This window comes from Daucus carota, chromosome 2 (genome assembly GCF_001625215.2).
Source record: "Daucus carota subsp. sativus chromosome 2, DH1 v3.0, whole genome shotgun sequence".
NCBI lineage: Eukaryota > Viridiplantae > Streptophyta > Magnoliopsida > Apiales > Apiaceae > Daucus > Daucus carota.
In genome coordinates, this window is record NC_030382.2 from 51,952,808 (window position 1) to 51,968,170 (window position 15,363).

The following is a 15,363-nucleotide window of genomic DNA, read 5'->3' on the forward strand; positions in this document are numbered from 1 at the left end:
ACATGTAACATATATACTTAATTACGTAAATTAATTAATATTCATTTAAATTCTTTACACAACTATGCTTCTAGTCGGTGATGGATGTATCGATCCATGGATCAATGTCTCTTAACTGGAAAGCTTTTTAGGATTCTCACAATAAGGGGCTCCGAGTTGGTTAGTAAAAAAAGTAAGTGTATATCATGTTACCATTATGTTGGAGTACGGACATCCATTAGCTTAGTTGTGTATAGGTTCTTAAATTTGGAGATTCCGAAAGATAAAGCGTTTGAGATTAAATATTAGGTTAGAAATTATTCACAAAGGTCTAATTAATGGAGGGAGCAGTCACACATGGTCTTTCAAAAATATTCATATTTGTCTTTCAAAAATATTTAGAAATTGTTCACAATAGTATGTATATATTGTGCGGGTAAGTAGAACACATATATCTTATGTAATAAAATATCATGATACGTACTATGCTCTCTGTGAAATATCTGTGTTCTATTTGTTTAACTATTATTTTTTTTAGGAAGGAATGAATTTGAGGCTCTATTGATCAATTCATGCATGGACGGAGCTGCATATGAATTTAAATTATTATTATTATTTGAAAAATAGACTCAATTTGGGAGTCATGTTTATATGATGTTTTGGGTCAAAAGTTAATTAAAAGAACTTGAAATAAAATAGAATTCCATATTTGCATGTAAAGGATTGAAATGATCAGGTAAAGAAGTATTTTTATATATTTATGTTTGGCAAATCAACTGCAACTTAATTTTAAAAATATTTGTCATGGAAGATAGAGGCATGTTCCCTAGCCTCGAGTTTATTAATAAGAATCTTGTCTTATTTCAAGAAGCTGTAGAGGAATTAAGAAAAAAAAATAATTTGTATTAGGTGACGAAAGATGGTGAATATCTGCAGACACTAGCTTGTTGATACACAAGTCCAGTTTTGCAGAAGTAGCCATTTTGAGGGCTACAATGTCTGTCTTCTGAACATATACATTGTCCTTCCAAAGCACATCCATCAAGTTTCTCCCCTTCCTTCCCCAAAAGAATCGCATCAGACCATTCACTAGAGAACATATTAGACGGATCCAGTTTTTTCTTTGCTGCAATGAACATATCGAACTTTGAATACTTTCTCTGCACATCCAAAAATGCTACAGCCCGGTTTTTTGCCCAGTGTGGCTTAGCATCATACTTGATGAATGCCATCTGCTCCACTTCTTCCAAGATATCTTGATTTAATCTCGGACTCATTGCATCATCAGCACGGTAATAATTAAAATCAACCACGACAGAGTCCTCTGACTGACCTAAATGTGCACTTGACTGTCTGATAAAACGGATTAGAAAGCCGTTGTACATGTCTACCCCGCAGAAATTCTGTGGCTGTAGATCTCTTAGTTTTTTAACATCAAGAAGAAAGCTTTTGAAGTTTGGAATGGTGAATATGGCTGTCGTCTCGTAGAAGAACAAGCCGTGGATTCTTGGATCCCATGCACAAGAGACGTCAATTCTAGCAGGTGATGAGTATAAACAAGAACCGGAGGTCTGCATCTTGTGTTGATGACCTATTACTGGATATCCTGTGAACAATATATTGTTTTTCAGCCCGTTTGCTGTTAATTTCTTGTATCCCAAAAAAGTTGACGCCAGGGCGCATTTTCCTTGTACATTTCTTGCATTTTCGCATGCTTTCTCTGCGGACCAAGAAAATACATATACAATAAGAATGTGTCAAGAGTACTAGTATAAAACAAAAAGGCACAATTAGCTTGGGAAATAGATTATATCAAAATTCAGATAGGGAGGAAATTAAAGTGATGTACATGTATGTTATAGTTGGCATCGTTGACTTGATCCGCTACAAAGGACACGCGCGAAATGGACAGATGCATATCTTAAAGGGAAAGAGCAAGTCCAATAGGTTACCTATCTCATTACTTATTAATAATATAATAATATAAAATAATGAATCCTAGTGAGTCTTAGTGATTTAGGTAATCTACTTTTAGTGTCAACTCCAATAGCAATCTTTATATTTGTTCTCCTAAGATTATTTTAATAATAAATTTGGGAGAAAGAATGAGAAAGGGAGGGAAAAGACAAAGAAAGAAGGAGAGAGATGATTTTTTTATTCATAAATAATATATAGGTAATGGCTAGGGGTTACTTAAAAATAGGTAATGGCTAGCATATTGGAGCATGTGCTAGTGATTTAGGAGCTCACTAAGAGAGTGTTGGAGTGGTTTTTTTTGGTTCATTACCTAAATGTGAGTTTAAGAGCTCATATAAGTAACCTATTGGACTTGCTCTAACATGAGAACATCTACTATATAATAATGTTTTATATACCGCTCATTCCATTCCATATCAGTGCAAGTGACATATACATGCGTTTGTGGGTGTCTTTTTGCTTCATTTGTGTGCTAATTAACTGTCATAAGTGAAGTTCACTTTCACAGAAGGAAATACAGACAACTGGCCTTTGTGAAGACAGCTTTATACCTGTAGTTACCTGACCTCCCGTATTTCACTTTCACACCTTTTTCCCGTATTGTGCCCTACATACTCTACCGTGTCCATTCAACCACAAATACCACCACCATGAGGAGGGTACTTTGTGATAGGGGTGAGCAAATAACCGAATTGAAACCGAAACCGTAACCGAAACCGGTGAAAACCGATAAAAACCGAACCGATCCGAAACCGAAAATTTAAAAACTGAACCGATTATAACGGTTGCGGTTCCGGTTTTAGGCCAAAACCGAACCGCAAAAACCCGAACCGAACCGATTATTAAAAAAAAATATTATTTATATTTATATATATGTATATTACGCAAAATTTATATAAATATTTATATATAATATGTAAATGTAATGAAAAAAGTAAAATGGAGACATGGGAGGTTACTAGGAAGTGGGGTTGAAATGTGCCCAGGTTGTTTTGTTAAAATTGTTTTATCCGAACGAGTTCTTCCACCGAGCACTTTCTTTTAGTATCATTACAATTGAGTCGCTAATCTACTTCCATCATGATCCCCACATAATATATAAGTTTCATTTGTAATCTAATCTTGTTTAAATCCGATAGTATAATAATGTGGTTCATTATTAAATTTGAAGTATATATCGAGTCAACATAAGTTATCTACTATTTTAATTTGGAAGTATGTTTCTTATTATTATTTATTGCGGTTTTAAAACCGAAACCGAACCGTTTGAAACCGAACCGAGATTTTTTGAAACCGAAACCGATCCGGCGGTTCGGTTGCGGTTGCGGTTTCTAATTTTAAAAACCGAACACTTGCGGTTTCGGTTGCGGTTTTACCCTAAAACCGCACCGATCCGCACCGTGCTCTCCCCTACTTTGTGATCCATAAAAAACATGATTTACAGTGAAATCATCGTTTTAATGTTATATCACTCAACACAATTGTAGTGCCAATTAATTATTATCTAGCTAGATATAGGTTACCAAATGAATGACCCACCTGTCCCGTATCCGCTTTAAACTCTCTTAAAATTGTTTGCACAAAATTTTGTTTATTTTATATATAATAAATAATAAAAATACGTTTATATCTAAGAAAATATATTTTAACAATATAAGTTAATATATCAGAATTATAGAATATAATATTTTAATGAGAATATATATGTGTGTGTTTGTATATATTATTTTTATTATAATATTTATATGCTATTAAAACTAACACATAAACTACTACTACATTTTATATGACAGCAATATTTACTAAATTGTCTAACAACTTTTCTAACATAATTAAAGTCAAATCATGTCATTTTATGCAACTTATCCGCGAGATGAAGATGAAAGTATCATAAAATAAAGCTAGAAGGTGAATAACTCTGAACTAACAATATGACTTTATTTTATTATATCATTTTAGTAATCTCATAAACTTTTTTTATTTTCTAATATTATTTATAATAGAAAGTAATATGACCAAGAAATAATAAAAATATAAATATTTGAACAAATATTTTTTATTAAATTATTATATATATATATTATATATAATAAAATAAATTAGAGCAAAAAATTTGACTAAAAACCAGGTAACCTGATTTATATAGGCATTCAAAGTGAAAAATCCTGCACATAGCATTGTGTCTACATATAAATAGTTTTACAAGCAAATTAACGCAAAAAGGCGCCTTAGGTTAAAGACAGTAAACATGGATAAAAAATACTAAGTGACAAATATAAAGATAGAGAATCTATATTTATGTGTGTGGGTATAAAAAAAAAAAAAGAAAAGTAGGTCAATTAGTACGTACCAGCAGCTCTGTCAGATTTGGAAATAAGAATAAGATTAGACTGAAAACCAATGAAGTCATTAACACCATCGCCAGAAGCAGATAAAGAGACTCTATCATCATATCTGTATACAGCTGTATGTCTTGATGGGTACCATGTTATATCTCCAAACTCATGTTTCTTTCCATGCTCTACAAACGCTTCTTCTATTGCATTATCGTCTGTGAAGTTATATGTTATGCTTCTCTTGAATCCTGTTTCCAGAGCAAATGTCACCTGTGTATGTGTATATATTCAAACCTTGTTTCTTTCAAAACTAATTATTGGAGTCACAAATTAGCGTTGGGAAATGAATTTTGTATATGTGTGTTATGCTATCACAAAATTAAGAATTCAGGCTCTGTTGCTGCTCCCAAAAGTATTAGACTAATAAGTCACATTTCTTTAATTGTGGATAATTACGATAATGCGAATCCATGAAATTAGTTTTTCTTATTTAAAATGAGTGGGATCAAATAATGACCCATTTTTACATCTACTATCATATTAATATTATATTAAGTATCCGAAGAATTTTATAATAAATTTTCACTGAATTTAAAATTTGAACTTAATATCACTATATGTATAGCTTGTTTCTTAAAAAATTACAATATCAAATATTATTTACTAAATTCTACTGATTAACGCATTCTTAATTAATTAAGATATAGATAGTTAATTTTTTTTTTATGTATTAGAAAATATTCTCTATAATTTTTTAGTTAGTTAATGTTCTCTTAAAGTCTTTGTTAAATATAGGTGAACAATCAGAAAAACAATATTTTTCCCTCCAAATAAAAGTAACTGTATTCTTGTAGGCAACTACATTCATCTCTCGCGGGTATCTAAACCTTCCCTTTCACTCTTTTTTATGACTCAACAGGGGGAGTGCTTTTGTCTCCTTTGTCTCCTAACCATCCCCTCTCCAATTGGCTTTACCCCATGTCTAATTACCAATCACTGGGGTCCCTCCATATCTTATCATTCTCTCTTTGAAAAATTCCAGGCTAGTTACCATCTAATTCATACTCCCTCCGTCCCCCTCATTTGTTTACATTGGGGGATGGGTCTCGGCTCGCATTTTAATATCCTCGTAAAACGTAGTTCGATAAATTATTTTGAACTTTTTCTTTTAACTGTAAAGAAATGAGAGGAACAGAGAGAGTACCAATATTCACTTTGGGAGCGAGATTTCAAATAGAGGGGACAAAGCCAGAACACAAGAAATAAATCATAGTACAAATAGTAGCGTACCTTGGAGATGACACCCAACAATCCCAACGAAAGCTTGGCTGCATTTAAAACCAAATCCTGACCATTCAATCTCATCACTTTTGCATAACCCTCCTGTTTGGTCCCTGGAACCACCAAGCTCATTCCAACTACATGATCATGCACTGCTCCCCCTTTGCCCCACCACGAGCTCCCGTGCGCTCCGGTGCTTATCATCCCCCCTACGCTCACGCCTTCCCAGTAAGGCGACGCCACGAGGCTCAATCCAGCTTTTGAAATCGTGTCAATCATATCCCTCAGCCCTACTCCTGAGTCCACCGTCACCACCATTTTCTCCGAATCTATTTCTATCCCACGATCATAATTTTCGGTACTAATGACCATCGAATTTCCCGGGCCACTGCCCGGACAAGCGAGCTTAGGAATGGTGTGTGAGAATTTCGACACGACTTTCACTTTAAGCCGGCTCTTGCTAGCACTAACCACGGCGGAGATGATATCTTGTTCTGTTTTAGGGTACATGATCTGAGGGAAGTTACAGTCTTTTCTGTCTCCCCACGCGCCGTAGGCATTGGACAGCGTGCAGCCGGTGGCGTTGCAGTGGACTGGCGACGCTGGTGGCATGCAATAGATGGATGGTAAGGTTAGTATTGAAACCCATACTATGATGAGATTCAGAGATATTCTGTGAACCAGCAGGCAGATAATATGAGCCATCGATGACGAATAGTGAAAACAATTACGGCAACTATTTATTTATTTCTAAGTGAAGAATATTAATACAGCGAAGCTTAGAAGGGAAGTAATAGATCAATAGAAAAAAGATAGTGTAGCTTGAATTGAGCATCAAGACTTTGTAGCTTATTTTCTTGATGCTTCTTATTGTACCAGTCTTGCCAAATACTATATATGTTTCGTTTTAATTTTTAGTTTAACCACTTTGATAGTTTATTCAAATCACATTTTAATAAATACTAGTTGATAACCCGTGCCAAGCACGGGCTTAAATAAAATTTTAAAATTTGTTATTTATTAAAAGAATAATGTCTTTTTTTAGTTACATTATCATATTTTTATATTACTTATTTAAATTATTGTTTTCGAATGATATTTAAATTATTGTTATTTAATATAAGACTTTCTATATATTAAAATTTGATCCTACTTCAAATTTATTTCATAACAATATGGGTTCTTGTTCTATGTAGTCCACAAAATAAGAGTATTGACGTCCAAAATTAATTAAAAATAATCTACTCATTTCAATTTTAATTTTTTTTAGTCTAAAATATTTGTAAACATATGACAATTTGCAGGTTATGTTCTACAATATAATCGCTGCAATCAAAAGATAAAACAATTATATTATAAATCACTAAACACTATATATGTTCTAAAATATAACTTATAAGTAGAATAATAATCTTAATGATTGTAAATGTTGAAAGATGTTAATAATTAATTGATAATTATATATTTAAAACTACTTAAAGATGGTAAATTATATATAAAATTTGAATAAGTAAAGATATTATTTATGATTAGACTAAAAGATTATGACTAGTACTTACTGTGCCTTAAATGTTATGGAACTTAACTCTAACAATATGTTTTATTTTAGTAAAATTACTATGTTGTTTGATGATTTTTAAATTGTGAAAATAATATTCAAGATCAACACATATAAGTTCATTTATAGCGTCTTTAATTCTTTAATTTTGAACAAAAATTCAAAATTTTAAGTCACAATTATTTTATACATTTAATAGGCAAATATTATATATAATTCTAGTTGGAGTTTTTGTAGATCTAACAGTTGTTATAGTTGTTTAATAAACTGATAATGTAGTTTGACAAAAATAATTAACTTTCCAAAAGTAATTTGATATCAAATATTTTGACGTATGTCTAGAGTTTTGGTTCTTTTATTATATGTTGCAATATGGATAGTGACTTCATTTTCTTGAGTTTTTATTTGTCAAGTTAGTGTTACCACCGCTTTATTCGTCTTTATCGCAATCTTCCGAAAAACACTGAATGATAATAATTATTATTATTAAAAAAATATGACCAAGTTTTTTGGTACTTTGGTATCAATATTGAATCTTGTTTATTTTAATTCTGAAATATGATAGAAATTTTATAGATTTGTTTCGTAAATTAAATTGTATGAGTTTTAAAAATTAAAAGAATATTTTACATATGTCTAGAGTTTCGGTTCTTTTATTTTATGTTGCAATATGGACAATGACTTCATTTTTTTACTTTCCATTTGTCAAGTCAGTGTTACCACCGTCTTATTCGTCTTTATCGTAATTTTCTGAAAAACACTAAATGATAATAATTATTATTATTAAAAAATATATGATCAAGTTTTTTGGTACTTTGGTATCAATATTGAATCATGTTTATTTAAATTCTGAAATATGATAGAAGTTTTATAAATTTATTGCGTAAATTAAATTGTATGAGATTTAAAAATTAAAACGAAAATTTTGTTGACATTATTATTCAATTGATAGGATATTATATTAATATCAATATGAACTCCTTGAACTCTGAAGCATGATAAAAGATTTATAAAGTTGTTCCGTATATTTAATTATTTGAGCTTTAAAAAATTAAAACAAATAATTTTGTTGGTAATATATTTTTATTAGTGAGATAACTGTTATAATACAAAATCCTGTCAAATATAGAAGTTTTTTGATAATAGTAATAATTGTTGAATAAAAAATAATATGATGATAACCAAATTTTGATATGAATTTTATAAAACTGTTTCATAAGTTAAATTGTTAGCGTTTTAACTGTGCGGATAGGATAAATGTTATATTACAAAATCCTAAACACCATGGAAGTCTTTTTATAGTAGGATAATAATTTTAACCAATATTGAAATTGTTAATAATAAAATCCGAATCAATATAGAATTCTTTTCATAATTGTATAATAATAATTTTAAATAATAAGTATAAAATCCTAACAATATGAAAATCTTTTCATAATTCAATAATGGTTATTGTTATTAAATAAAAAAATTTATATAACATTGTCCTAATCAATATTGAAGTTTTTAATAATAAAATTCTAATCAATACAGAAGTCTTTCACAGTCCTAATGAATATTGAGGTCTTTAATAATAAAATTTTATTCAATATAGAAGTCTTTTGATAATAATATAATAATGACTATAAAATCCTAATCAATATGAAAGTGACCGAATTTTGGTATTTTGGTACCGATGTTCCACCGAAACGCGGTTTCGCTTATTAATAAAGGGTATTGATTAGGCTGACCTCAAATCCAATCTTAGGATCTTTCGGCTTTTTATATGACATTAACATAATTAATAAATATTTTAATATAGGGAAATTTTTTCTATTTTTAAAAATTTATGAGTTTAACAAATGTTGTAATATCTAACAGACTTTGTCCGATTGTGAAATTAGACAGTAAAACCGAATAGGTACAGTAATTTAGGACCTATTAAATTCAACTGAATAAATGTTTTAAAATGTAATGTAAGTCGGAAAATTTTGATTTTTGGAATATATACGGTCGAAATTGTAGTTTGTATTAAATTCATTTTTTTTCATTTCTTTGTTCAATATTTTTTTGCCACAGTTGAAAACTATAGACAAAAATTCGGCCGGTTTTGATCGAATTTAAGGGTCGAAAAACTATGTTCGAACATGACCAGGGCTATATTCAACTGACATCTTAATTAATAATTTGTAGTGTATGAATTCTAATGACTTAGTATCTGATTTTGATTTTACGCGAATTCTTAATATACATTTTTTAGGATTTAAGCACAAATTCAATCTCAGGTATTTTAATTAGTATGATTTCAAAAACTTAAAATACACGATTTCACAAAATCCATCATGAAGTCCAAAAAAATCCACAAGCATTTGAATATTATGATATTTTAATGAATTTTAAACAATCTCAATTGAATACCATCGAATTTCAAAACATAATCTAAATTAATGATTGAATACCACTAAATTTGAATATTAAATTTTATATTACATGTTTTGTAAAATACTAAATTTTATGATATTTGGATTGCAGAACATGCTTATACATAGTCTCTGATAGAAAACCGAGATACGAAATAACGTGAATTGTTTTTTACTCTAATGTATTCTATTCCAAGATAAACATGAGGTTATGAGCTCATAATAATTATTTACTTATTAATGAAGAAAATAAAAAAATATGAAGAATATAATTTTATGGTTAGTTAAGAAAAATAATAAAACTACTATCATAACATATATTAATATCAAAAATACTTATAAATATATTATTTTTACTCCCATTTATTATATATATAAAATATTATAAAAACCAAAAAATTAAAAGAAATATAATTATCTACTAAATAATATTTAATCAAATTTTAATATATTATCATGAAATTTCATATAAAAAGATAATAAGGTTAAAAATTAAATAGTAAATATGAAATTTGGTATTAGATTTCTGCATGTTGAAGGCTAATAAACATTTAATTGTTTAAGTCTTTAAAAGTTAAACAAAAAAAATTGTCTTATAAGGAAATATTTAGACAGCACCTATTCTACTTTAATACAAATATAATCAAAAGTATGATAGACATGTTTCTAAAATGATTTAAAATAATTCAAGTGACAGAGACGTCCATTCTAAAACACGTGATTAACATGTTTCTTCAGAATAATTAGAAAAATACAAGTTACGCAGATATCTACTCTTAAATATATATAATTAAAATTGGTAAATGTATTATATAGTAACGTTAAAATAGTACTACAAGTTTTAGCTTATTCTTAATTATAATAACGGTACATATCAAAGAATTGCAGTTAAGTAATTACCTTATTACATAAGCAATTACTATTTTTTATTGATCACACCCGATTTTACATTAGTATATTTTCAATATTATAAACATGATAAAGCGTAAATAAATTATTAACTAGAATAAATGAAATTCTTATCATTAAATTAATATATACATATATAATCTCCATATATATATATGATAGTTATATATTTGTATTGTCTTAGTGAGATTATTTGGAAAACTAGATTTTATCTATAAAGATTTTATTTCATATAATTTCGAGATATTATTTTAATATAAATAAGAAATGAATGAATAATATATACTCATATTAAAACTAAAATATAAACCGAAAACCCCAAGCTCTACTCTTTCTTGTTGCAAGTCACTCTTTTCCAATAGTAAGGTCAGCGAGTGTGTGTGAGGCATCAGGCCTTGAGGGTGGACGCTCTGCGAACTTCTATCCAGTAACATGTACGTAGGTTAAAACTATATCGTCCTGGTTTGAAGTCAAGTTCAGTGACGGTTCTATTTAAAGGGTAATATAGTTATAGATTTTTAAAATATTTGCGCTATTCCCATTCAAACTTGGCGGGTTCAATGTTGGTGTACTAATTGTGATAAATCTAATCAATATACCATCTTTGTCCCAACATCCTTTAAACTGAACGTGTATACTAATAAATATAATTAGTATTCTTTTCCTAATTATCGAATTTTTAAAATTTAAGAATTAATGAAATTTAAACCTATTACTATAAAACTAAATAAACTAAAAAAGAATGTGACAAAAAATAAACTAAAAAAAAAAAACCAAAACACACACACACCGTCACACACACAATGACACAGTCACACAAACACAACTGATACAAGTAGTCAAGTGCACAACAAGCAGATTCACATCACTCGCCGCACGTTGAACCGCCAAAGACCTGTTCCCGTATTAACCGTGTAAACCGTTGAACCGCCGAGCCCGTGTAAACCGTATAACACGGTTACGATTTCCATTTTCTCCAGCCCGGCCCGGCACGGACCGGACCGCCAATCCTGGCGTGCTGGTTACGGTTTCGCCGGCGACGGTTCAGAAACCGCCTGAACCGGCCCGAACCGCCCCGGCCCGCCCGAATGGCCGGCTCTATACACCAGTACACCGAGAGGCGAGAGTATACGGTATGTACTGTTGAGTAGATTAGGCCCCGAGATGAGAGTATTTGTATATAGAAACTGTTTGATTATAATCGAAATATGAAATATAAGCATGTCTCGACTAGATTCAAAATAAAAGTTACAACAGTAACACTAAGATTTACAACAGTGATTCGTAGACAATATAAATTGACAGATAGATACAGATGACAGTACAATAATGAAATAGTAACAGGACGCTAGTATTAGATTTGTACGAGTCATCTGACATTGATGAAATCCACTTAGCTTTATTTTGTACAGACAGCCCCACAATCTGTCTCAGTTTCTTCAGCCTTAATTATATCAACCCCCACCACCTATAAAAATATATAATTATAACAAATCTCTTTTATTTTATTGCTACAAACAACCCATTACAATTATAAGCTACCTAGCCCTAATAATATATCATCATGTTTGTCTTTGTTTAGTGCAAATGCAATCTACTCCTCATTCCCCTCCTCATCACTCAAATCCAACCGTCCATTCTCTTGAAGAATCTTCAGTAACTGGGCCCCCTTTTTCTTTCCCCTGGCTGTACAGTCCCCTTGCAATGCGAGCACCACTGCACGCGCCACCTCCTCTGGCGGCGCCACCGCTAGCTCATCGTCCGAGTTGCCGCCGTAGATCACCGCAAGCACACCGATGGCGTATTCTCTTCCTCTGGCCGTGATTTTCCCCATAGCTTCCACCAGCATTGGCACCGCCAATGCGTGGGCCCTCACCCCCGCCGCTCCCTCCTCCACCGTGCAGAGTAGCTCAAGAGCGGCTAAGGACCTCTCCGCCGCCGCGCCTTCCAAGTCGGGAAGTGCCTCCACCACTCTTCCGACAGCACCAGCCTCCACCGCCACGTGTCGGTTGCCTTCAGCAAGACATAATGCTAGTAAAACTTTGGTCACTGTTTTGGCAACTTGTTTCTCCTTCAAACTAGAAACCACTTGTTCCATAACGGCAGTAGGGCACAAAGCGTTTTCGCAGACCGAATGCGGGTTGGGCACAAGCGACCTCTCCAGCATGTGTAGTGCATTGACCCGATCCGAATCCGACCCGGTGCTCAACTGGAGCTCCGCCACGTGGAAGAGCTCTTGCAGCTCAGTGGCAGTGATCGGCGGGGGAAGTGGGACCGGGTTTTTAGGTCTGGGCACCGGGTCGGGTCGGGTCGGAGTGGTCGGCAGCGGGAGCGGGAACTTCCACTGGGTAAAGCTTTGTGAGGTGGCGGAGGAAGAGGAAGAAGATTCCGAAGATTCAGGCGGGGGAGGTGGAGGTGGGGCGGCGGAGGGCGGCGGAAGAGTAGTCGCGGAGGTGGCGGTGGGACTGAGCACAGTTTGAGTGCAGTGGCGAAAGAAAGCACAGGAGAAGAATGGGGTTTTGAGCTTGGGTGGATGGTGATGGTGATGGTTATGTGTTTTCATGGTTGAAGAATGAAGACTCAAAGGAGAGTGAGAGTTAGGTATAGGTTGGTTGGTTGAATAATGGGTGTCTTAGGGTTTTATGGGAAGCGAAGGAGCGTTGAACAGGTGGTCGAATAATTAGGTAGCTAGGCTGCATGGTTCATATATGGATTTCAGACAACACGTGCATGTCTGTGCTCACCATAAATATAAACATACTCAACCTTATACTCCCTCCGTCCCCTGAGTAGTATACATTGGGGACGGGGACGCGGCACGGACTTTAATGCTCTTATAAAATGTAGTTGTGCAATCTATTTTTAAAATTTTTCTTTTCTGAATTAAAATTTAGATGTTATATTTTTATACAGAAAAAGAAAATCTCAAAAATAAGTTACGGAACTATATTTTATAAGAGCATTGAAATGCGTGTCGAGCAGTGAAAAAGAAACGTATAGAATTAAATGGGACAGAGGGAGTAGTATTTAACAGAGGTGTTTAGTACATCGACTTCAACACAAATATTAACACACTCTGACAAATGATTGTCAGGAAAACGTTTACCCAACACACTGTGTCCGGGCTGTTTAGCAGTTTCTAACGTGCAGAGGTAATTAATTCAGATAATATATGATCAATAACGGGTCTGTTGATTTCTCGAATCAACTACTCCCTCCGTCTCTTAATACTTTTCCCATTTGTACTTTTCACGTTTGCCAACACACATTTTTAATCATTAATATTTTTAGTTTTGTATTAGTATTAAATATAAAAATTTCACTCTATTAAAGTACTTATAAATACGAATCTAACAAGATCACTCATGACTATATTTGGTCATATGAATTATGCGTAAATTAGTAATTTGTCTCATGTCGTGAACAGTTCCAACATCCCAAATGGGAAAAGTAAAAAGAATCAGAGGGAGTATAACATAATTACGTTCTGTGACATTCAAAAACACTCCATTCTCGTGGAATTTAAAAAAATGATAATTAATAAATAATAAATCAAAACTAATTAAATAGCAAAAGATCTGATAGTGTCCTCACTCTACTTGCAAGGTACAATCCAGAGTGATGGATGTTCATGAAGTACAAGCTTTTATAAATCAAAATTAAAATCATAAAGCAAGTACTACTGCACATGAAAAGTTAAACTCACCGAGCATTGATTTGAGTATTTTTACTCTTTTCTGATCCGCTGAATATGTACATGTACCATTAAGATAATTGACCAGCGTCAAATAAGATTTTTTTTATATAAATAATAAACATTTTAGTTTTAAGAGTATATATATTTTATTTAAAAATGCTTGTAATTTTTTAAATACAAGAATAAACAATTCTAATTTTCATAATACATATTATACATATTATATTCTCTTTAAGAGTTTCTGAATAAGGTAACATCCATGAACAAATAAATAACTTGAAAAAGTTAAAAGGAAAAATGTAAGCTAAACCTTATTCAAGGAAATGGAATTCTAGGCTCGTGAAGGCGGCAAAACTGACATGTTTCAGAGGTGTACATGTTATCATCTCAGTCTTACATTATTATTACTACTAGCCTTAACCGTGCAAAGCACGGACGCGTATATAATTTTTAAATTATTAATTATTAATTATAATTTAAATCGTAACGCCATTTTATTAGTATTTTAGTATTAGTGAATTGAATTCTAATTAAATTATATTAACCAACTCATTATATCTCCTAACAGAAAATTAGCTTTCACAATTTATTATCTATTTTTAAATATTTTTCTGATATTGATATGTGACAGTTTATTATTCAATTAATTTTAAATCAAAATTTTCATATATCATATATCTTCATATGTTATGTAATGGTTCATATTTGTAATGAAATATAACATGTTAGAGTTAAATTTCGAGTAGAATACGTTATAATTAAAAAGTAACGTTTTCAATTATTTATATATATTTTAGACAAAAGATATTCAAAATTGTATATTTATAATTAGTTATACATTTATTTATAAGTATTTTTTAATATTAATATATGTTATTAACAATAGTTTCACCTTTTTTCAACTAATTATAAATTATATTTAAAAGATATTAATATACATCAGAAGTGTTTTTAGTATATGAAACTGTTCAATAGATATCTACATGTTGCAGACTTTTTAGTTTTAGAGGAGTGTACCAAACCAAAATTTTGTACGACTACAAATTATACCCATGTTGGTTTTTTATAGTATAGTATACATTACAACATTGCTGGCTTTCTATGAAACACAACTTCAATTATTTGAATTCATTGTGAATTCAGAAATATGGAAATATTTGTATGATAAACATCTTCACTAATGTGGTCACTTTGGGCTTATCTTCGCCTATTAAATAATGGAGAGTA

The 15,363-nt window shown here is 31.6% G+C and overlaps 2 protein-coding genes across 2 annotated transcripts; both read right to left on the minus strand.

Moving 5' to 3' along the window:
• Positions 1–861: 861 nt before the first annotated feature.
• On the minus strand, positions 862–6,446 carry LOC108208095 (L-gulonolactone oxidase 3). Its single transcript, XM_017378578.2, has 3 exons — positions 5,583–6,446; positions 4,307–4,562; positions 862–1,699 (listed from the first exon to the last, which is right to left on the minus strand). The coding sequence occupies exons 1-3, from the start codon at positions 6,276–6,278 to the stop codon at positions 885–887; spliced, it is 1,767 nt and encodes a 588-aa protein (XP_017234067.1). The 5' UTR covers positions 6,279–6,446; the 3' UTR covers positions 862–884.
• A 5,202-nt stretch (positions 6,447–11,648) lies between these two features.
• On the minus strand, positions 11,649–13,189 carry LOC108206803 (U-box domain-containing protein 25). Its single transcript, XM_017377214.2, has one exon. The coding sequence runs from the start codon at positions 13,000–13,002 to the stop codon at positions 12,034–12,036; it is 969 nt and encodes a 322-aa protein (XP_017232703.1). The 5' UTR covers positions 13,003–13,189; the 3' UTR covers positions 11,649–12,033.
• Between the last annotated feature and the right edge of the window lie 2,174 nt (positions 13,190–15,363).